Source organism: Cololabis saira, chromosome 1 (genome assembly GCF_033807715.1).
Source record: "Cololabis saira isolate AMF1-May2022 chromosome 1, fColSai1.1, whole genome shotgun sequence".
NCBI classification, from domain to species: domain Eukaryota; kingdom Metazoa; phylum Chordata; class Actinopteri; order Beloniformes; family Belonidae; genus Cololabis; species Cololabis saira.
The window spans coordinates 36,437,431-36,462,088 of record NC_084587.1 but is presented as its reverse complement, the minus strand read 5'-3'; the positions used below and the strand labels follow the sequence as shown (position 1 = coordinate 36,462,088).

The window sequence follows — 24,658 nt, the reverse complement described above, 5'->3', positions numbered from 1 at the left end:
TCATTGGTCTTGTATGTCTTCCATTTTCTTTTTCTTTTTTATATTTTTATACCGGTTTTTTCTCCCATTTTATCACCCAGTGCTCCTACCTAAGTCAGTCCTGGGCATTGCCAGCGCACTCCGCTTCTATCATTGAGCCATTTTGCATCTGCAGTCATTTAAACTATGGTTACATCGGTCTGTCAAGATGCAATAGATCTTCTTCATCACAGCTGGGGATGGGAATTGATAAGATTTTTCCGATTCCATTTTCGATTCTCTTTAACGATTCGATTCTTTATCGATTCTCATTTGGAAAAAAGGAGAACAAACAGGTCGATTAGCATCAACTCTGTTTTATATCTTTGAACAAAAAATACAAGTGAGGTCTTAAGAGGCCCCCAACCTTGGGCTCCTCGATGGTGTGCCAGGGGGTCCCCACAAAATTATTTGTAATATAAAATATGTATTTAATACAAAATAATAATAATACATATTTTTCTGTAGAAATTAACTAAATAAAATTAATTATTCTGTGGCAATTACACAAGAATGTCCAGTAACATGTTCAACACCACAAACTTAGTCACTGCTTTGTGACATTCATCTATTCTGGCCTGATAGTCTTCCCTGCCTTGATGAAAGGAGAACCTAGCGGTAGATCGCTCTTCAACTTCTCCCATAGATGAGCTGATGAGTTGCACCTGTGTCAGGAGCGCGCTCCGCTCGTCTGCGTGGCCGAGCGCGCGGCTCTTCCTGCCACTCGCCGGCCGAATTCGCACTGCCAGCGACCGGGTTGCGGAGGAAAGCACCAGCCGAACCCTAACAGTTTCCTCCCTTTGTTGAAATGTCCACATTGCAAGTGTTGTCGCCCTGTTGTCATCCTTTTTGGTAAAATGTAACCAAACTTTCGACCGTTTATACCGCTTTGTCCCCATGTTTTCCTGCTGGGCGCGATTATGCAATGTGTGTAGTGACGTCATTCGCGGCCACTGGAATCGTTTGCAAAAAAGGCAAATGGTTCCAAGGAATTGAAACACTGGGAACCGGTTCTGGATTCCCATCCCTAATCACAGCACATGGATATTAAATTTTGATAGACTATTTCTCTTATCAGCTAAACCTGTGCTTGTTGTGACACTGCAGTCACGTTTAATTTGGAGTGCTGCTGAAAGTAAAATTTAAAAAAGCCATGGCTAAATTAGTCAGATGCTAAATAACAGGGCAACTTGCCCAGTATTGTTACAGAAAGTATTTATTTTGTCCTTCTCATCAATACACTTCATCTATGCAATCGGTATATTTAGGGCCCGAGCACTTAGTTACTTTTTTTCTTGGTTTTTTTCCCTCATTTTTCTTCTCACAAAATGAGGGCCTTTTTGCCCCCTAAACGTGCCCCAAAAGTCACCAAATTTTGCACGCAAGCCAGGCCTGGCGAAACATTTTAGGATGGTTTGACGTAAAGACTCGTGGATGGTGTCATCGGACTCGGTATTGAGTCCTTGAAAACTTTGTGCCTCAAGCCCCACCATACGGTTTGATGTACATGCACCAAAATGGTACACACCTGTATCATGTAGCAACTTAAAGAAAAGTCTCTTGGCGCCATGGCCGAAACCGAACAGGAAGTCGGCCATTTTGAATTAATTGTGTAATTTTGGCGCAATCTATGCCATTTCTTCGGCCGCTTCTTCGCCCGAAGCGTAACGTGCGCCCAGGTGTGTTATACATTAAAAATGGGTACGCACCTGTATCATGTCACAACTTAAAGAAAAGTCTCTTGGCGCCATGGCAGAAACCGAACAGGAAGTCGGCCATTTTGAATTAATCGTGTTATTTTGGCGCAATTTATGCCATTTTTTCAGCCGCTTCTTCGCCTGAACCGTAACGTGCACCCAGGTGTATTATACATCAAAATGTGCGTCTCGATCCTGCGACGATGCGCATTACTTTTCTCAGTCAAAAGCGTTACCGTGGCGATGATAGATGCCAAAAAGCCCGCCTCCTTCATCTGATTGGTCCATATTTGATAGTTCCTACTTTCTGCCATAACTTTTGGATGGTTTGACGTAAAGACTCGTGGCTGGTGTCATCGGACTCGGTATTCAGTCCTTGAACATAATTTGTGCAAATTAGCCCCGCCCCTTCTTCTGGTTGGTCGATATCTGATAGTTCCTATTTTCTGCCATAACATTTGAATGGTTTGACATAGAGGGTCGTGGGTGGTGTCATCTGACACGGTTTTGAGTACTTTACCTTCATTGGCATGAATTACCCCCTCCCCCCTTCTTCTAATTGGTCGATATCTGATAGTTCCTACTTTCATCATAACTTTTGAATGGTTTGACATAGAGAGTCGTGTGTGGTGTCATCCGCTAAATGTCCAGGCCTGAAGACATCTACATGCAAGTCATACAAGCGCTTCCACTGTAGCACGCCTGACCGTGCACAAGGGTGCGAGGGCCCATTCATCGCTGCTTGCAGCTTTAATTTAAATTATTATTATTCATTCATTCATTCTGGAAAATTCTCTCTAACTCATTTTTCTCATAAAACATCAATAAGTGTCACGGTTTGGTTTAAGCTCCTGTTTTATTTTGAAACCTGTGTCTTTGTGTTTCAGTTCTGTTTTGACTTCCCTGGTTCCCATCTGCCCTGATCGTCTGCACCTGTGTCTCGTCAAACCTTCTGTCTATATCTGGTCCTGTCTTTCCCTCGATCCCTGTTGATCCGTACTGTTTCCACCCTACCCGTGTCCTGTCAGTTTTTTTTGTAAGTGCTTGTGTCTTTTGTTAACCCTGCTCAGCAGCGCTTTTGGTTTGTTTTTGGATTAAGAAATCACCTTTTTTTTGGAACTCCTGCGTCCTGGTCTCTCCTGCGTTTGGGTCCTAATCTACCACTCCCGACAATAAGGAATGGATAAAAAGTTGTGGAAGAGTGAAACAAGTCTGTCACTACTGGCTAAATGATCAGCTTGGCACTTCATCTCAGGCACAAAGGCATGAAATTGCTTGAATTTTTTCTTTCTCTCTCTCTCTGCAGTCAAACATTACGGATTTATTTTAGATACATTTCACAGCAAGGAGAATAGCAAAGGTTTTGGGAAATAATTTAATCAAAAGTAACCACAGGTAGGATTGTATAATCTGGGGGCATCCAGAGAAGCCCTGAAATGGTGAGATGTGGTGAGTTTAGAAACTGGAAAAGTTTTTTGTCAGTGCTTTTAGCGAGTATTTATTGACAGAAATTGACAACTGGCTGGTAAATGTGTAACATTGTCTATGATTCCAAACCATTATCATTTTACTACTACTACTACTGTCATTTAGAAGATGCTTTTATCCAAAGCGACTTACATCTGAGAGAACAACACCTGCAAGAAATCATTTTTCTACACCTAAGTATTTTTTTGATGTGTGAAGCAGATAGCAATTGAAAACTGAAGGAAGAATAACAAAATCAGTACAATAAGATACTGGGGCAAATAAAAAAGGCTGACTTTTATGAAGCATTTCAACACTTTAGATCTTGTTTTTCTTAAAATGTATGAGATGTGTTTGAGTAGCAGACATTTTAGAAGAGTAACTTCAAAATCTCTGGCTGACTGGTCTATCTTCCACTTCAAACTGAACTTTATCTTGGTAAATCAGATTATGTGAAGAGGAAAAGATTGTGATCTCCTCAGTGTTTGCTGAAAGCAATGACACTGCTGAAATCTGACATTGTTCCAGTAATTCTCTCTTACAGCTAAAATGTAGGACATGAACCAAGCAAAATTTTGGAATTTATCTGATCATCCAGCTATTGTGGTGGTAGTACCAGCAGCATCAAGAAGAAAGAACAATAGAGAGCTAAAAAGAAATACTAAAGGTTTAAAGAAGAAGTTGAAAAAATGTAGAAAGTGAGGGTTGCAGAGATGCCACTGGAAACACTAGGTAGTGACCTACATAATAAAATCATAGGGTCTTTAATATAAATCCCCCACGAATATATTACATTGTAATTGGTGTGTTAGAGTTGCATTCAATACATTTAATGATTTACACTGCATACTGCTTCTGGCCTAAAGCTATCTTTCAGTCAAGCGGTCTGAGCTTAGAATGCTATATCACTTACCAGATGCTAGCAGAACAAAAAGGCTGTGGTAAGGGTGTGTGGGGTCTTTGCAGATTCTGGTTGCCTTCCTGAGGCAGCATGTGTTGGGAGGGTTCGGAGCTGTGCTCAAATGATTCTCTCTGCACTTGTTACTACCCCCTGTAGTGTTTTCCTATCAGCTGTGGTGCAGCTGTGGAACTACACACAGATATTCTTTGCAGTGCAGCTGTAGTACGAGAACAGCACCTGCTGAGAAAGTTCAGATTTTTTCTTCGAGGTTCTCCGCAAGAACAGATGCCATTGAGCCCTTTTCAGCAGTGGATTATATGTCCATGGAACATCATCTGAGATACAGTATTTGTCTCTAGGAATTTCTATCTATCGATCGATCGATCGATATTTTACAGTCATATAATTCAGGCAACAGCGCAAACATTTTTTTTAATAACACTAATCCACATCAATATCGGATCAAATCGAATCAAATGGTGATAATCGATTCTGAACCTTAAGAATCGGATCAATTCTTGACATTTTAATAGATACCCAGACCTAGGAGGCAGTGAGGTACTGTGCAAAATTAAGTTGCTTACTGACTTTTCAGTATTAGAAACAAAGCAGTGCACTGTCCTGGTTTATATAAAACATGTTATTAATGTTCATGCACTTTTATTTGTCCAGCTGTACAGTGTTTACATTTACAAGTCTAGGAGACAGTGAGGAAATATACAAATGCACTTTCTTCGCTCTTACCGATATATCGAATATCAAAAATATCGTGATATTATAGATATCCTGGGCCACATATCGCCACAGTATCGAATCGGGACTTACCCGTATCGTCCCACCCCTTCTATCTATCTATCTATCTATCTATCTATCTATCTATCTATCTATCTATCTATCTATCTATCTATCTATCTATCTATCTATCTATCTATCTATCTATCTATCTATCTATCTATCTATCTATCTATCTATCTATCTATCTATCTATCTATCTATCTATCTATCTATCTATCTATCTATCTATCTATCTATCTATCTATCTATCTATCTATCTATCTATCTATCTATCTATCTATCTATCTATCTATCTATCTATCTATCTATCTATCTATCTATCTATCTATCTATCTATCTATCTATCTATCTATTAGGGGTGGGGAAAAAAATCGATATTGCAATATATTGCTGTGCTCTCTGTTTCAATAAATAATCGATATACTGACTGCAAATATCGATATTTTATTACAACACACATAATGGTTTACGCGGTTGTCACCACACTATTGTTCAAGCTCTGCCCCGCCCGCCCCCGCTGCCCTCGTGAACAAAACAAACATGTCGAAACGGCCGCCTGAGAAACCAGCTCAGAAAATACAGAACGACCGGTTTACTTCGTACAGACAGCGGGCTGAGCAGCACTGTTAATGCTGGAAATTACTTGCTTTTTGAGCCGGTGTTTAAGCTGCTATATGCGTTATGTCCGCTCGCACAGACAACCAGCTGCGTTGTAAACGGACCTCGCTCGCGCTCCACGTGAGGAGAGTGCGTCGTACTGTAATACAAAATTATTCCACCTATTACAGACGCCATTAAAGTAAATGATCGTCAGTCTTTTTGTGTTATGACGTTTATGCTTTTCACTCTGTAAGTGATCCTCGCTCGTATCCTTCCGTGTCCAGTCAGCCGCGTGCTGGGAAAACTTGCAGATCATTGAATCAACAGACACGTTACACACGACACGGACACACTCACACACACGCCCACCCGTGCACAACCAGTGTTCAGTGCTTTGGATATTTCAGCTTAAATTTCAAAATGTTATATTAGTTCAATGAAGTTCATATTATTTATATTTATTATAGCTTGTTTGGTTTCTTCTGTTATCGGATACAGTTTGTCATGACATGAGTGAAAAATGCCTGTTGCTTCATGGCAATATGTGTGTGTGGTGACAGAATAAATTAGACAGGCTAAAAGGATATTGGAAAAGAAGGGATATTGAAAAGCCTATTTGAGTTATGTATTTCTTAGTATTTCACATAATTATTTGTGAAATTATTATTTCACTAGTTATTTTACAGTCATATAATTCAGGCAACAGCGCAAACATTTTTTTTAATAACACTAATCCACATCAATATCGGATCAAATCGAATCAAATGGTGATAATCGATTCTGAACCTTAAAGGTATTGTGACATCATTTTTAACATGCTTTTAACACTATTAAAAGTCTTGGCCAACATCCCTCAAATGTGTCTAAAAGAGTGTAACAAGAAAAACTTCACTCTAGTACTCTTTTCCTCGCTTTTTATTACAGTGTTTTTTTTGCGCCGTGAAAAATGCTTCCTCTCCCCCCTTTCCTGTCAATCATTGCTCCGCTCCTCCTCCAAACCTCCTCCTCCTCCAGCCATACGCTCACAGCGGCGTCGGAGAGTTAAGCCGAGAGCGACAGGCGAAGCATGCACGGAAAAGCAGGAGGGCGAACCACAGCAAACAATCATAAAAATAAAGGCATGTAAATAAAGTCTCCCCTTATCTTAAGTCCAGTCAGAGGCCGCGGGTCTTCTTAGCAGTTTTCCTCCGCTGATGAGCACAGAAGAGGCTGTAAACAGCTCCGTGTTAAGCCTGATTTATGGTTCCGCGTTAAATCGACGCAGAGCATACGCCGTAGGGTTCAGCGTACGGTGCGCGTCGCCGCGGAACCCTTCGCCGTAGGTTCTGTGTCGGTGTAACGCGGAACCATAAATCAGCCTTTATGGTGCGCTGGAGAGGAGGCAGGGAGCTGGGTGGAGGGGGCGGTGATTTAGCGGGCCGTTACGTAACGGCCCGCCAGCAAACCAGGTGCGCCGTTTTTGCACAGTTATGCGGAAAATCCCAGAAACCACACAATACACTGAATGTTAAAAGTTCGTTGTTTTTTGGGTGTAATTGATGTCAAGACACCCAACAAAACACAAAAAATCAAGAAAAATTTGTTTTTCATGTCACAATCCCTTTAAGAATCGGATCAATTCTTGACATTTTAATAGATACCCAGACCTAGGAGGCAGTGAGGTACTGTGCAAAATTAAGTTGCTTACTGACTTTTCAGTATTAGAAACAAAGCAGTGCACTGTCCTGGTTTATATAAAACATGTTATTAATGTTCATGCACTTTAATTTGTCCAGCTGTACAGTGTTTACATTTACAAGTCTAGGAGACAGTGAGGAAATATACAAATGAAATATACAAATATACAAACATGGCTGATCACCTGAAAAGGGTAAGCCAACTTGCCCCGTCGGTTTTGACAATAGCTTATGAACATACTGTACAAGCGTCTTCTCTCTCTCTCCCTCTGTGCGTGCCTGCCTGTTTCTAGCTGTGGTGGGAAGGTGTTGTTTTATTAAATATATACAGTATTAACATTGAAATTCTATATTATTTGAGCCCCACCAAAATATGGGTTAGCCCTCCTGTAGATGAACCAGAAAAAAAGAAAATACTCGCCGCCACTGATAGCCAAATGATAGTGTCGGTCAATTATTAAAACATGATAAAACAATTGTTTTTACATAAATAATGTTCCTCCTATTAATTTCGACAGGCTGTAGTGTGTAATTAATTTCAGTGCGAAACATTAAATCAAAAACGAGTTAAAATATATTAAATCGCCCCCCCTCCCCCCCCAAAAAAAGCCCAATAGTCGAATTTTTGTCGAAATTTGAGGGCTTTTGTCAACCAAGAATTTATTTGGTTGATTATAGCCGTACTGTCTATCTATCCACAGAAAAAAGGGGCATGTATTTTGACTTTCAGGAGGGATTTTGCTAACTTTCTAAATAATCCAAAGCTTTTTTTTTCAACTTCTTTTTTCTAAACCTGCAGGATTTATAGGCCAATCTAATCTTGCTCGATCATCTTCACTCACTCCAACCCTGGCTCATTGCAGACGTGGAAAGGTTTAAGAAATTCCATATTTCTGTTTCCTCCCTTGATTTAACTTTTTAAAATGTAAAGACTGTCGCTTTTCCTGTCTTCACATTCGACTCAATGCATCACTCAACAGCACCTTTTAATATTTTAAATGTTTTTAAGGGGTTTCTAGAATGGGGATGGATGGCAGCAACATGAGCACTGAGGCAGATGATGACGCATTTAGCGTGCAAAGGTTAAAAGTTTCCATCCTAAATGGCAGGTTGGCGATAAGATGGTGTGACGTTCAACAGTTCTGAACAGGAAAAGGGCAGAATGAATGTCAGCCAAGTCATCTGTGAATTATATATCACACTTAAAACTCAAAATCTTAAAATTTTGTTCACAACTTCTTATAAAGAAATAGACCAAAATAAGTATCATCTTAGAGCCCCAAAAAATCGTCTTAAACGAGTCCATCTAGACAATTGTCTTGCGCTTCATGCAATTTTTACTCGTCTGTTTACTCACTGGTCTTAGTTAAATTAATTCAGATTATGATTGTGAGGAATGACATTGTGAGCCCCTATGGGAATATTTTTTTCTTTGGCATAAATACAATAAGAACATCTAAGGAGCTTTCAGATATAATTTTGACTAACTGACCAATAAAATGTACCACTCAACGCAATGTCTATAGTATCTCCTTAATCAAAGTTAAACTGCATTGACGAAGCTGAGAACTGGGAGGAAAACATGAAACTACGGTATATTATATATTCAAATGAAACTTTATTTCATTTATTTTGTATTTCTGCTCACTGTGAAAGCTTGAATCCTGCACCCCTCCAACCAGTTCTTTTTGTTTTTTTTTTAGTTTTGCCCAGAAATGCTTTAAGATAAAGCCCATTTCATGTTGATGTATTCACAACCTGCTTATCTTGTCAGTGAAGACAAATATGGATGACATATCAAACAGCCTTGTCACAAGTGAAGGTCAAAGCAGATCTATGAGAGAAAGAAGGCCGCTGGGGATTGCTGGTATGAGAAAGGAGTGAGAGAGAAGCACAGGGAGAGATTATGTGATTTAAACAGTGGAGGTAGAGAGGAAGGGGTAAACAGTTTTGTAATAATAAATTGAAAAGATAACTTGAGACTAAGTATGTGTGCCTGTAGAGCACAGAGCTGTTGGGATATTTATTGACATTTACTAGAATTAACCCTCTCTACCCTAGTGCTTTCTATGCAGTGACAAGACATGTTATTAAAATACAACCTGTTACCAACTAACAAGTTTGTTAGTTTGCTATTTGTTTTCAAGTCTGTAATGCTCCAGCTAAACTGCTTTGGTTATTACTGAATTGTTAAAAGCATTTATTGAAATGTTGGCTGCATTTGTGTCTACAGTTCAGCACAGTTTTAGTACCTCTGTTGTAGTCGTGTGTGTGTGTGTGTGTGTGTGTGTGTGTGTGTGTGTGTGTGTGTGTGTGTGTGTGTGTGTGTGTGTGTGTGTGTGTGTGTGTGTTGAAGATCATCACCCCTCTGTCTACTCGGAAAGCGAGCTCTCGCTCTCCCCTCTCTCATGCTCCTCAGTTTTATATGCAAAACTGCATCATATATCACCATCTGTCTAGTGATTTGTTTGATGAGGCGCTGGTCCCCCTCTTTGTTTCTTCTTTTCTTAACCTCTGACTGCAGCATCTCTGCTTTTTTTACAGATCAATAAGTCAGAGCCAATGTGAAGTGTCTGCTTCAAACACTTATTATATCACTTGGATGCTCAGCCCTGCACAACAGCAAGCCTTCCATCAACTTTAATCCGCCTCACAACTCCTTTGCACCTTAAGCATCCATCCTCTCAGCCTAGAATAAACACCAGTGTTAAACCTATCAAACGATTAACAGACAAATGATTGAAGAAATTCAGTTGTAAATGTTTTAAATTAACTAAAACTTTAACCAACTAATAGCTAGATTACTAAAGTCCACTCAGTCTGATTAGAAGTTAATAGATTTAGCTCAGTTATCTGTATGGACGCATTTATCAAAGTAACATAAATTACTCTTCAAGGGAAAGAGTAATTTATGTAAAGTTCTCCACTGTTGAAAATGTGTGTGTTTTTTTTTTTTTTTTTTCATAGAACAAGATAGGTGCAGAATAAACCTAATAACCCTAGACAAGTATTTTCTAAATGTCCATGATGTGCAACCAAACAACAAGCCCGCTGCCAAGGGCACTTTTTCTATCTGCAAATGCTTGTTCTTCAGTCTGAAATTCTAAAATGTCCAATTATTCCCAAAGAACTTGCATGTACAGTAGCGTTTACAGACTGTACATTCTGATCTAGTGAGGGACAATAGTAGAAGAAGACATGTGCAATCACTCTGAGCAAAGCTGTCTCCTGTTGAAGCACCACAGTCCATTTATGTCTCTTTTTTAGTCTCCTTTCTTCTTCTTTTTTGGGCTATAGATTGAACACAAGTTCAGCTTATACAGCCTCCAGCTTGAATCTTTTGTCCCTTTCATCTTTCCATAGAGACCGAGAGACCAGTTGTCGGAAGTAACCTTGAGTAAAGTTAGTCCAGGGAAATGCATTTTTTTATGCCATGACCGTCATCAATGTTCTCTTTAATTTGTTATAAGTCTCACTTCACATACTGTAATTCTGAAGCCTTTGCTGAAAGGGCTATTTATTTCATTCTTTTCATTTCCCAGCATGCCTTTGAAAAACTCACTTAATTCTTTTCATTTTGTTTTCAACTTTGAGTCAGAGACTCAGCTCCTACTCCAAGGTCGCTGAGACCAACAATATCCATACCCCTTTTGAGCTGTACAATGTAGCAATTCTTTGTTTATTCACTGGTTCAAGTGCTCTCGAAAAAATCAAACAAATTGTTTTACAGTGAATATATACAGTATAAGAAAAAAAAGAAACAATGTATCTTCATGGTATAGCAATAAAAAAGTAAAGTGGCTAGGAAAAAAAAAAAAGAAAAGAACAAAAAAACATTTGCACGTGCATTATCATGTTAAGCCTGAATTATGGTTCTGCGTTAAATCGACGCAGAGCCTACGCCGTAGGGTACGGTGTAGGTTACGTGTTGGAGTAACGGCACGCTGAACCATAAATCAGCCTTTAGGCATTAAACTGGCGCTATTGTAAACCAATTAAGCGAGCCAGAGCCTTGGTATTAGACAATCAGGAACAGAGGGGGGCGTGTTGGATCAAGGGGTAGTCTGGGGGAGCAGTCGCCCCATCGCCCTCCTCTCCCCACCGCCGGAGGTGCGTCGTCCGGCCCGCCGCGCGGGGCCTTCGGTGTCCGGCGCCGCGCGGAAGGCGGACCTCCGGCGGGGGGGATCGGGTACGGCGGTCGGCGGCGGCGACTCTGGACGCGCGCCGGGCCCTTCTCGCGGATCTCCCCAGCTGCGGCGCCCGTCGGGGGCCCGCGGATCGCCTCTCGGGTTGCCACCTTTCAGAAATAGAAATAAGGAACGCCTGATTTCAGCAGCGCAGGCGCCAAAAAAGGGACATCCCCAAAACTTCTTAACTGCATAGAAATGTATTTATTTTATATAAAAAAAACTAAATGCTTTGATTTAAAGTGCTTTAATAGCATTGAACTTGCACGACTGTACATACCAGTAACTGAAATAGCCTATCCTCCTATGCAACTGTACGTCCACATCAGCCCAGATGTAGAATATAGCTATAGGCAGTACTGGAGTTGAGGGGGGATGGCATCCCCCCCTGAAATAAAAACGGTCAAAATCATCCCCCCTGTAAAACTGCCGTCCCTCCTTTCCATCCCTTATGTCATTTCATCAATGAATGGGGTTTTACTGCTATTTCAACATTTAGTCATCACCAGAAAAATAACTTATTTGACAATTTTCACCTGTTTCAAGTAAATTTTCACTTGAAATAAGTAGGAAAATCTGTCAGTGGGACAAGATTTATCTTCTTATTACAAGCAAAAAAATCTTGTTTTTTTCTACTTATTTCAAGTGAAAATCTACTTGAAACAGGTGAAAATTGTTTTTTTTTCTAGTGACGAGTCTTGTTTTAAGTGTAATGAGATTTTTTTACTAAAATGAGACATTTTAACTAGAAATAAGACAGATATTCTTGTTAAGATTTTGAGTTTTTGCAGTGATCCATTTTACTTATCCTGTGAAGGACAGAGTCATATTGATAAGTTCAGAAAACTGTTTTTTATTGTTGTCTTTTGATGTATTTGATGTAAGCCCAGTGGATATTTAAAGCTTACAGAAGGCTGCATTTAACTGCTGCTATGTCATTCCTGCAGTATTTCTGCAGGTGTTTTGGTCAGTGCTATTATTTGTAATATATTATATTATTTGTAATCAGCACAAATTATCTGTCCCCATATGATAAAATCCACCATCCCCCCTGATTTTTTTTTTTTTTTTTTTTTTACAACTTGAGTACTGGCTACAGGTGACGGTCAGAACATTAGAATATGGTGTAAAAGTTAGTTTATTTCAATAATTCTATTAAAAGGTGAAACTAATATATTACATAGTCTCAATACATGCAAAGCAAGATATCCTAAGCCTTTATTTGTTATCATTTTGATGGTTGAATTGTTTATTGATTTCATGAAATATTCAAATTTTTTGAGATTTTTTTATTTGGGCTTTTCATAAACTGTGAGCCATAATCACCAAAATTATAACAAATAAAGGCTTGAAATATCTCACTTTGAATGTAGTGGGAAATAAGATATTTGTTTCACCTTTAGTTGAATTTACTACGAATGAAGTTTTGCGATATATTCAACTTTTCCGACCTTCACATGTAGATTATGACATCAATAAATAAGAGCATAATATATGTCCGTATTGGTTCAATACGGAACGCAACTTTTAATTCACAATTACGTAACAATTCCGTATTTCAAGGGACGGGTTGCGACCCTAGTCGCCTCGGCTGGCGCCTAGCAGCTAAACTTAGAACTGGTGCGGACCAGGGGAATCCGACTATTTAATTAAAACAAAGCATCGCGGAGGGGGTGTTGATGCGATGTGATTTCGTAAAACCTTCCTCTCAACAATAACATCATCTCTTTGTCTGCACTAACACCATCATTGATGAAACAGTCCAGGATGTTTTCATCACCTTGGCCAAAGCCTTGCCAAGTGCAGTGACATCAGAGCAGCTGGTCAACTGGATGAAGAAGTGCAGTTTACCAGGTTGACTCAGATCTAGGAGAACAGGCCAAAGGCTTTAATGAGAGTACTGCACCAATTGATGTGGACTATAAATTAAAAGCAAACTGACAATAATAAAACTGCTCAAAATCACCTTCCTTCTATAAAATGCTATTGGTCTCGAGTATTTAAATAGTGTTGGTTAAAGTCTTCTTACACCTTAAATGCTGTATTAGAAAACAGAAGGGCTAATACAGCATTTAACTTATACTTTAAACCTTTGGGAAGCGACCGCACGGCAGAAAAGGGGCCGTTCTTAAAGGGGACCTATTATGGCATTTAATACCTATTTTAAACAGGCCTTGAATGTCTTAAAAACAAGCTTTTGATTGTTTTTGCTTAATAAATTAGAAATTCACTCTCTAAGTCATATCTTTATCTTCCCATGCTCTAACCTCATTATCTATGCAGGATTCTGAGTGGGCGGGGCTATGATAATGAGGCACTGTGCTGATTGGCTGCCTGAATGACGCGATACACCGCTACGAAAAAATGGAGGAAGCTCCGGCCGGCGGAGTTAGTTGTGGGCGTGGTTTCACGCATCGGAGGCCAACCTATGTAAATCTGCCAAAGTTCCGTAACTTTGGGGAGCAGAATCTGAACGGCTCGTAGATCCACATCACACTGGACGGCTCATCCGGGCGGCTGTACAGACACTGCAGAATTTGGTTGCTTTCCTCCTTCTCTGAGTTGGCAGGCTGAGGGGAGACCACTTTATATATGTTAAAGACAGAAAAAAAACCTGGTTTTCATAATAGGTGCAGTGCATAGATGGAGGGGGAATATGAACTGGCCTGAAAAAAAATTTTCAGTCAAAAATATTTTTTTTGCTTTAATCCCTGCTAGGACATAACTGATTATAAGTTTATATACATATGGCATTTTGATTTTGACAAATTATAAAATGTATGTTTGTAAAGCTTTTTAATTAGTATTTTTTCAGGAGAATTGTGATTTCAGTTTTCCCAAAGCCGAAAATTAAATTGAGGTTATAAAATATTTTGCGAAGGTGTGAGAAATCAAAGTGCAGTTAACCCATTATTTCACGTCAGCCTGATGAATTCTGTTTGTCTGTTTGTCTATCGATGTAAATGTCTTAACACTACTTTATGTAGAAATGCCATGTCTGACCAGTGGGGGCAGCATATCTGAAGAATGTTCACAAAGATATAACAAAGTGAACCTCCAGTGGGATAAAGTGGTATTACAAAACGTACCAGACTGTCCCCAATTATTAGCACAGCACTATCAGAGACACTTCTGACCATGTAGTCAGAAGTGGTAGTACTACAGAGAGTGTCCTAAACTAAAACATTTATGCTCAAAAACCAGCAGGGCACACCTAGAATTTGGTGTTACAAGCACAGTGCTGCTTATGTGTTGTCACAATTTATCAGACGGACAATATTACTGGGACAAAATCAGGATACACTTATCCATTAGATAAATGTAGCAGCTCATCTCTAGATGAAATGAAGAATGCAAGAAACAAAACTAATTGAACATCATGACTTGTTCCTGTTTAGAAACAGTTTAACTCAAGTTAAATAGGTTCAAATATATGATCCACAATCCACAGAATCTACAGAGTGACATTTTTTATTAACTTGCTCCTCCACATCCACAAAATAAAAATAAACTGATGATTTAAGACCAAAAACCTAGACAAGGATACACATGCTTATTTACATCAACTGAAGTGAGGCTCCATCGACAAATTGTCATGGTTTTGTTACATCTCCACATCTCTATTTGTGACCTTGAAGGATTGTAGATCTGATTGGGTGGTCAACTCAGACTTCCAGTACAACAGAGCATCTTGTCACCTCGAGAAATGACACTGCAGGTGTAGGGTGTATCATCGGTGAACAACAATAGCCATTCAGCTTTTATTTCCAAGGAACAAAACTAATGGATGCAGAAGAAACTTCCTGCAGACACCATTGGACAAGCATAGAACAAGTCAGAGAAATTAAGAATGTTCCATGCACAAAGCAACAACGAGTCTGGTATCAACAAAAGAGATCCAAAACAACATGAAGTAGAATTTGAATGATGGTGAATGACTGCTTCTGTTTTTTGGCACTTTTCTCTAAGGTCTTATTAACAATTCTATCACTATATTGGTTGTTTTGAGTATTTACTCTTGGGTGCCAGTAGCTGAATGGTGTAGGTACTTGGCCCATTTCACAAGAGATAATTGACTTGATGTGAATTAGTATGGCTGGACAGGCTGGAACTACCAAAGAATCAGCCTAAAAGTGCTGTTCATAATGCATGCATGCGTGTATTGTTGACTTCTTCAATACATTATTTATATTACTTTTAGCATGACTAGAATGTATGTTCTCAGGCTGGAGTCCCCAACTCGGACCCTGACCCTGGAGGCTCCCAGAGGGGTGGAAGTCAGTGCTGGTGTGGGAGACTTCACAGCATCATGCAGAAAAGACCTCATCTTGCAGTCCTCAGATGGAGAGGTCAGTGTGTATTTATATTTATTGCTCCTTTGGAGTGTGTATTTGCAGATGAAACTGCCTGTGTGAACTCGCTGATTGTTATGTCTTACTATTTATGCGTGAAATAACTCAACAGAGGTGAGAAGCTGACGAAAATGGCAACAATTGATTTGAAGATATGATACTCCTACATACTATGAAAAACAGTGGGGTGTTTGTTTTACTTTCTGTGAGCGCTTTGGACTCCATTGTGTTGGCCCAGCTTCATTAAAGTACCTTATTATTAATGAGTGTCATCAATCCAGATGACCTTGTCCTCCTTCTCTCCCCTACTCCTCTCATCACTACTTTCCTCCTCTCTTGTATTTGGGAGAACTTACTTCATTAAAGCTGGTTTGATCAGGTTCCTTGTCAGTTGTTGCTGCCACTGTGTGTGTGCGTGTGCGTGCGCGTGCGCGTGTGCGCGCGCCACTGTTATCCTGTTTTCTCACTATCAAGCTCTTTGGATAGCAGTCTGCCATAGTAGCTGAATGGTAGAGGTGAGCACCAAACTAGACTTTGCCTTTATCCCTAAACATGTTTGTTATGTTGTGTGTATGTGTGTATCAGCCTGCCATAATGCTTGTGCACTGGAGCATAGCATGCCATTACCTTAGTAATTAACAAAAGAATGGCCCACATTTAGTTGCACTCACACAATGTATCTTTTGTCACAAATACAGTCCCACATTTTCATATGAAAATTCTGCAGCTGTGAAATACTAAATTTAGATTCATTGTAAGTTTTTACCTGGGCTTTAGCTTTCTTTCTTTCTTTCAGGCATGACATACTTCCTAGCCATTTAAACCTATGTATTACTGTATATACCAAAATTGAACTCAGGGTTTTTCTTGAATTGTTCAGAGTTCTTGCTCATCTGTCAGTCACTGTCTCATCAGTCACCTTCTTGCAAATCAAACGTTTCTTTCTTGTTGTAGCAAACAAGACATGAAAATTATCTTGGTTTATTTGAAGTGGCGCTCAAAAAACTGACAATGTGGGCTTCATTGTCGCTTTTGCAGCTGGGTTGGCAAGTTTGTACAGAGAATACAGAAAAGTTACACAAAATTGACATCAAATGATGGAAGAACAGTCTGCTGTATTTTTCCTGTGATGCCATTGAGGTAGATTTTACCAGATTGAATCACCTTCCCTTTTTCCATCCTCGCAAGTCTGTTATAGGTAAAATAACAACGCTCAATGAATACCCATGAAGCATCATTGATGAGTTTCATGAATTTTTATCATTTTCTGTTGTGTAATTATTGGTATTTATTGCAACTTCTTTGATGATTGAATCTTAACATTGTTTGCATTAATCAAACCACAAGAACTGTGGCTTCCCAACAGTGTTTTTCATAGTTGTGCGTAGTGGTGAATGCTGCAAAAATTGCTGGCCCAAATGTAGGCTGTTAAAATATTAAGAGTCAGCGCAAAACAAGGACTAAAGATTTCAAAGATGTCTATATCGAGGCTAGAATCACTTAAATAATAGTAGGAGTATGCTGAGTTTAGTTTGCTGTTGCTTTGATGCCTGAAGGTCTGGTGCGAATCTTATTTCTAAGTCAGGTTGGGCGATTTAAAAACCACAGACTTGGCCTAACTTTTAATACAATTAATCTAATCTAATTTCTGCTCACCTTTTGATTTTAGACTCATCGTAATTTTTTGCAACTTCCATTGCACCTTTAGTGATATAACACACTTCATACATAGTCAGTTTCTCATCAGCTTATTAAATGTCATCTATCCTTCCCCTGTCTCTTATCTGCTATGCCCTGTTTGCACAAGGTAAAACAAACGTTATCATTATCAGTTTAAACATTTGAGTGACAGTAAGGTGAACATTGGCTTAATTTCACTAAACAAGATTCAATATTTCTTCATAGCACCATTATCATGGGATGGGGGTTGCCGTCGTGGGCTATTTCTCACAGGGCCAAATATAGACAAACAATCTCACACTTACACTCACTGCTATGTACAACTTAGAATCAACAATTAACCATAAATGCATGTTTCTGGGAGGAAGTCCAAGCACCTAGACAAAACCTACACAAGCACAGGGAAAACTGGTACTCTCGATAGATCTTTAAGTGATGTAATTTTTGAACTCTGACCTATGTCAGTTATCCAAAATGGGCAAATATGGGCTTGTAAGATGTTGCAGCTTTATGTGAGGAATTTCTTTTGAAAGTTAAAAGTTTGGATTACTCATTACTGTTTCACACATTGTTTGTGTGTAAACTTTATTGGACTTGAAGTGGTGATTCTTGACTATTGTCTAACTTTCCACGCATCTGCATAACTTACATTTGCAGATAATTTGTATGTGCCTGCTGTCAAGGAATTTACTGTATGAAGACCTATAATTTCAAAGCATGCTTGCTTCCCTTATATTTCTCCAATACAAAGTACTGTTTTTTTCCCCATTCACCCTCTTATACACATGGATAAACAAATGAACAGACACACATACAGGTAGCAGGATTCTCAGGAAACTACAAGTTTAATGCTTTCGCCTATTTTTGATTCTTTCTTACAATTATAAATATATCTCCCATTTTCTTCTATGTTTTTATCTCACCTCTGTCACTGGGCCTTACGTGGAAAAAAGTACATAGCTTAAACCATACAAGATGATCAAATAGAGGGACTGGTTCAGTTACGCAATAATAGGAAGAAGAAGAGTGTCCTTGAACAAATAAAAAAACAAAACAGAAGAATTTAGACTTTTGTAAAGATGCCCATCTTTTTGTTTATTCATTTTACACTTCTTACCACTTGTCTTGAGTTGTCACTGCTTTCAAAGAAAACAGCGACAACAACACTTTCTGAATACTTCAAAAAGTGTAATAATTTGAAAATGTTATCTTATGTCAATCTTGTGTTTATTCAGAAATAGGTTACAAAGATGAATATGTTCCAAAGTCTTTGGGAAAATGAGTTTAATCATATTTGTATGAGTACATTATTTACCACTTGAAAAGATAATTGTCAGGGAAAACTTAATCAAAGTCCCTTGCTTCTTATTTACTCATCACAAACCCAATTGTTTTGTCTCAATTAATTGTTCCTCCCATCTCAATTGATCTCCTCACTTTCATTCAGCCTCCCTAGTTCATACTCCTCCTCCTCTCCCTTGTCTTTTTTATTCTGTATTTTTCTTTATCAAAATCTTCCCATCCTCTTCCTCACTTCTCTCCTTTTCAGCCTCTAAGTCCTTCATCTCTGTGTAACCCAGCTTATCTAATTAACTTTCCACTGCCAGGGTTATATATCACTATGGCTGTCACTTTGGAAGGAGAGGGGAGGGGAATTATAATTTTTACCTCTTTTCTGTCATCTCTCTTTTTCCTCTCCCTCTGTTTTCATGGGCTTTTGTCTTCACCCATTATCTCCCTGTCTCCCTTTCTCTCTTTCTGTCTCTCTCTCTCTGTCATACCTGCATAAACAGATGCCTCTATATTGATGAGGAACATTAGCATGAAGCATAATGTATGGTGTGGACCTATAGCAACCATTGATACCATGAAAGGCTCGAGAAAATTAGGGATTTATGGTTCACTGGCTCCTAACCTCTGCACCCTTTATTACATCACATGTCAGACAGATACAGTGAGAAAAGCCTGTGTTCACTGGTTTAAGTGCTTCATAAATGCCAGAGAAGTCTTATCAGAATGAGTAAATGTATTGGGAAAGACTTACATTAAGAGGATATAGAAATGAAAAAAGATCAAAATTGAAAAAAATACAATCTTTATTATATGATCTTTTTTCAGAGCAAGCACTGAGGGCAGTATGTGACTGCACCTTAAACTGACTACTATGGTGTAGAAAACCGTGAGGAACCCTTTCTTTTTCATCAATTCTCAATTCTCCACCAGAATTTGCATAATTAATTTGCTGTATATTTATTTAAACATTGCCTGTAGGATGAACTGGCGACTACCAATATAAATCGTATAGTGCAACTATAGGTCAATGCTATGTCAAACCCTACTGTTCCGAGTGTAGGAAAAGCTACGATGGCTGCAAATAATGCAATTACCTCTTTTGGTTTGTCTGCCTTGGGCTTATGTAGTATCATAATTGTACAACACAGCAGAGGAGTGAAGAGGAACCTTCTAATTTTAGTGTGATTAAAAACTCAATTCTCACATGATTTTCACCAACTTTTTCACTAGTAAATAGTTCTGAATTTTTTTCATTGTATTTCTGCCAATAGATTTCTCTTAATATTGCAATGTAAACAAATCATTTATATTTTAACAAATAAAGATATACCACTTGTTTATTAAAATGAAAGGTAGCAAAACAGCTCACCTTTACAAATAAGTAATAACATATCATCAACAACATGGTTCAGTGTTTGTACTGCCCTTAAAGTTTTTTTTACCTTCTTAGATTCCCCACTTGTGTTGGGCACTGGGCACTGTAGTGGCTTTATTGGGTCCAGAACACGCAGATGGAACACGGTAACATTTTGTTCTGCTGGTGTAATGCCTCAGTTCTGCCTTCGGAGGCAGCACTAGAGACATAACAGGGGCAACCCATTTTCACATCAAAATGTGAAATAGCAACATTGGTCCACAGTACAAAACGTATTAGTTTCACAATAAGGCCTCTCAAATGTTTACGTTTTTTTTCTTCCTATTATTTTCTATTGGCCTGCTGAAAAGTCATGTGCCTTGGAAAATGCATTATTTTAAGGTAGTTTCAACATATTTCTAGAAATATACATTGAAATGTCAATATTCGCTCAATTGCTGTATATGATCTTTGGTTTGTTAGTTGTTACGATTCAGGTCTTGGGGTAAAATTGTTACAGTTTTACGTTTTCTGTCCTTGCTATGCAAGGTTAAAACTTAGCCAAAAACAAGGCGTAGTTTATTATATCAAAAAAACTAAGGGAGCGGAAAGTTCCGATAAGCAAACAGAAGAAAAACTGCCTCCTTAAATGGCAGGAGAAAAAATAAACTCACTGAAATGTTCTACAGGAAAAAAGTTCTCAACTGATAATCCACAATAACACTCCAAAGACATGAGGGAAAAAATGACGACGTACACTAGGCATAATGAACGAATGGACGTCCTGACCCTTAAATCTCTCCTGGAATGAGCTAATGCGCTGCAGCTGCGTCAAAGCGCGTTTCCTGCGTTGTTTCGTCCTTGTCGCCGCACGCAGATCAAAAAAGCATGTTTTAAAGAAAGTATTATTATTATTATACCTTTTTGTTTAGCAAGACAATCAACAAATCAATTAATTTTGTGGTGCTTGCAGTGTAAATTCAACCTATAAAATACTATCCATACATATATATTGTGTTGGACACTCACATTGTGCAATAGTGCACAATGTGAGTGGGTTATTTACTGACGTTTCTGTAGTGGAACAAAATATCTCTATTAGACTGATGCCAACCAGAGATCTCATTCTAAAAAAAAAACATTCAGGTATGATTCAAGTCAAGCAAAGGACTAAATAATAATCTCGTCCGGGTTGATGTATAAATATACCTGGGTTGACAAACCCGACGTCAGGTGCCAAATACCACGTAATGTTTAGCCGATGCTATTTCAACCGATCTCTTTGTACATTTTAATGCTACTAGACAATAGATCAGATTGAAAACGACGATGCCATATTTCTTGCCGATGTGCTTTTGGATGAGTGTGAGGTAAGTTACTCTTAAACTGTAAACTTTGTCTTAATTAATTAGTCATTACGATTTGCTCTGTGTGTGTTTGGGGGAATGGGGATGGGGGTATTTAATTTGGTGAAGCGCTTGTTTTTTCAAAATTATTTGTATGAAAAGTGCTGTACATATAGTGTGATTGCTTGAAAGTAGGCTAACTCCTAAAATGTGAAAGCTATACCGCAGAGCTGACTTTTGGTGGTAAGTGTTAAGTAGAACAATGTGTAGGCCCACTTACCAGCCACTTCATTATGTACATCTGTGCAATCTAATACAACAGCTCTGCCGTACATTCTACTTTTAAGAAGCTTTTACATTTTCAGTGTTTGAGGTTATAGTGGATGGTGGTAGTGTACAGGAGAGCATATTGCGCAGTGTTGCATATTTTGAGGGGACATTGCTCCATATAATGCACTAAATTATTTAGTTTCACATTCTAGATCGCAATAAGGCCAACACAGTCAGAGCTCACGGAACCTGGGCACTAGGCCGGACAGACCGGCGAGAAAGTTCAGGGGGTCGTCCTCGGGGCCGGGGAGACCGGCGGGACAGTTCAGAGGGACACTCTCGGGACTGAGCAGGCGGGTCAGAGGATCCTCAGCGTCGGCTGAGGGGGACACCGGGTCCTTGGCAGGGGCCTGGGTGTCGGCTGAAGTGCATCCGGGACCACCACTGGAACAGTGATGGGTGCATCCGGGACCACCACTGGAACAGTGATGGTGCATCCGGGACCACCTCGAGAACAGCGACGGGTGCGTCCGGGACCACCTTGAGAACAGCGACAGATGCGTCCGGGACCACCTCGGGAACAGGAGGAGGTGCATCCAGGACCCCCACCGGAACAGCCTGGGGCTGCCGCCGACGTTGTTTCCCCTGGGGCTGAAAACACCTAGGCCCGCCTCGAGCCAGGCGTGTTCCCCCTAAGGGGGACTCCTGCCCCTGCCAACCGGTCCCTGTCCGCATCATCATCTGCTGATAGAACTCCCCCAAGTTGAAAGTCTCTCCTGCCATGGACCCACCATGACAGTTGGTCCGTTCTGTTATGAAATGGTTGTTGTTTGGACCCAGATGTAGGAGAAGAGGAGGCAGGAGTTCTCAAAAACAATGATTTATTAACAAAAGGCGCTGCTGAGCAGGATACAAAAAAGCCAGAACTCAAACAAGAACCAAAAGCTACAAAAACCTTGGAATACTTGGAAAAACACAGAGGGAGGAAACAGTACGGACCAGCAGGGAGCAAGGGAAAGACATGACCAGATATACACAAGGGTTAACGAGACACAGGTGCAGATGATTAGGGCCGATGGGAAACAGGAAGGTCAAACCAGAACTTAAACACAAAGACACGGGCTTCAAAATAAAACAGGAAGTGTCAACCCTGACAGCCATTACTGAATACAATGCTGTTGTGGGGGAAGCTGAAAAACTCCCTCCTTCCTAATGAGCTCTTGACTGAGGACAACTACTCCTGGCCATGGGAATGTAAGTAAACATTGAAAGACACTGAATACAAAATAGTTAATGTGCACATCTTGCCATAAATGTAAGACAGTCAACAACACTTTGTGATGGATTGCAGGTCATGGTGATATGGTACAGAAGAAAAAGGTCTACAATAAGGTTATGCTGCTGAACAGACTTAAAGAAGAAGTAGTAATTGTGATTTGTGAAGTCAAGCAGCACTGGGAGTACATGAAGAATATGGCAACAGTGACTGAAGAGCTTTTCTCTCAAGTTATCACTGGATAAAGTAAGTATGATAAATTATTTGCAAATTACTTGTCTGGTAACATGTGGATAATACATTTCTATATAATATATTTTCAGGCAGTACCGAGGCATTGACGGAGAGAGGATGTGAGGGGCTACTCTGAGTACTGAAGAGAAGATTGCGCCAGGTTCAAGCTCAGCAGGCCACAGCACACAACACACCAAAGTATTTTGGGACAGAAAATAGTGACTTTGGATGACTCCTCTGAAGAGAAAATCTGGTCTGGAGGTTTTGGCGTACAGTGCTCTGTTGCCTTGCATCATCACACCTGATTCTAATTAATGGTCGTCATCAGCTTGTCATCCAGGTCTGCACAAGTCTGTTAATCACACATTTGTATCAGGGTGTGTTGAAGCAGGAAAACATCTAAAACATGCAGGACAGGGTGTCCCGAGGACCAGGGTTGAAGACTACTGGCATACAATAAAACATTTAGATTTTTACATTTATATTTATATTAACAATGAATTAATAGAGCAGAGTGATTCATCTAGTCATTGATATAGCCCTTGGTTTCTAACATTCCTCCTGGCTGTGACTGAGATCTGGCATTACAGTGGTGGATGGCAGAAGCCATGTAAGGGTCACCTGAAATCCTCCCACTAGTACTGTGCAAGGAATTAAACTGTTAACCTAGGAGTAGGCCAAATGATAAAAACTCATAATTTGATTTATTTACGTAATTTATATTATAGTGAATCAGTGCCTTGTCAATTGGTTGTTAAAATCTTGGTTGTTTTGAATCCATGGATGATATTAACAAAAGTGTTCTTTATATTTTATTACAGTGGAAAGACATGGCCTCTGCAGTGGGTGGAAAAAGAGAACACCAAGACAAAATAACACACACAAACACACTCTGTAAAGTGTTCAGTATTATATTGTTTTAAATAAAGTGTTTATTTTTGTTTAAGTTTTTACAATTAATAACTTTTCAGCAGTTTTCATTGTAATTTTATGTATTTTCTGTGCATGATAGTGTTACTTTTACCTCATGTTCATATATTGAACACACACACACAGCCTCTAAAGTGTTCAGCGGCATAGCATAGCATTGTGTGTTAAATAAAGTGTTGAATAAATAATCTAGTGGCTTCTTTCATGTTTGTTGATTTGGGTTTTCTGGTGGCTTGGCACCCAGGTGAATGTATTTTTGTTAGTTAATATTAATAGTAATAGTATTTGTGTGTATATATATATATATATATATATATATATATATATATATATATATATATATATATATATATATATATATATGTATGTATGTATGTGTGTGTGTGTGTGTGTGTGTGTATGTATGTATGTATGTATGTATATATATATATATATATATATATATATATATATATATATATATATATATATATATATAATTGAGAGTTATTAATAATTATCCTTCAACAATAATTAATAAAGTAGATTATTTATCAAATTGAATTATTCAAAATTACTTAATTATCGGGGCACCACCTGGGC

The 24,658-nt window shown here is 39.1% G+C and overlaps 1 protein-coding gene across 1 annotated transcript in view; it reads left to right on the top strand.

The window, feature by feature from the left end:
- Positions 1–24,658, top strand: part of LOC133444384 (zeta-sarcoglycan) — a 317,653-nt gene that overhangs the window by 249,517 nt on the left and 43,478 nt on the right. Inside the window, exon 6 of the mRNA XM_061722143.1 lies at positions 15,567–15,690. Within this exon, the coding sequence (XP_061578127.1) occupies positions 15,567–15,690 (124 nt within the window). The remainder of the gene's footprint in view (positions 1–15,566; positions 15,691–24,658) is intronic.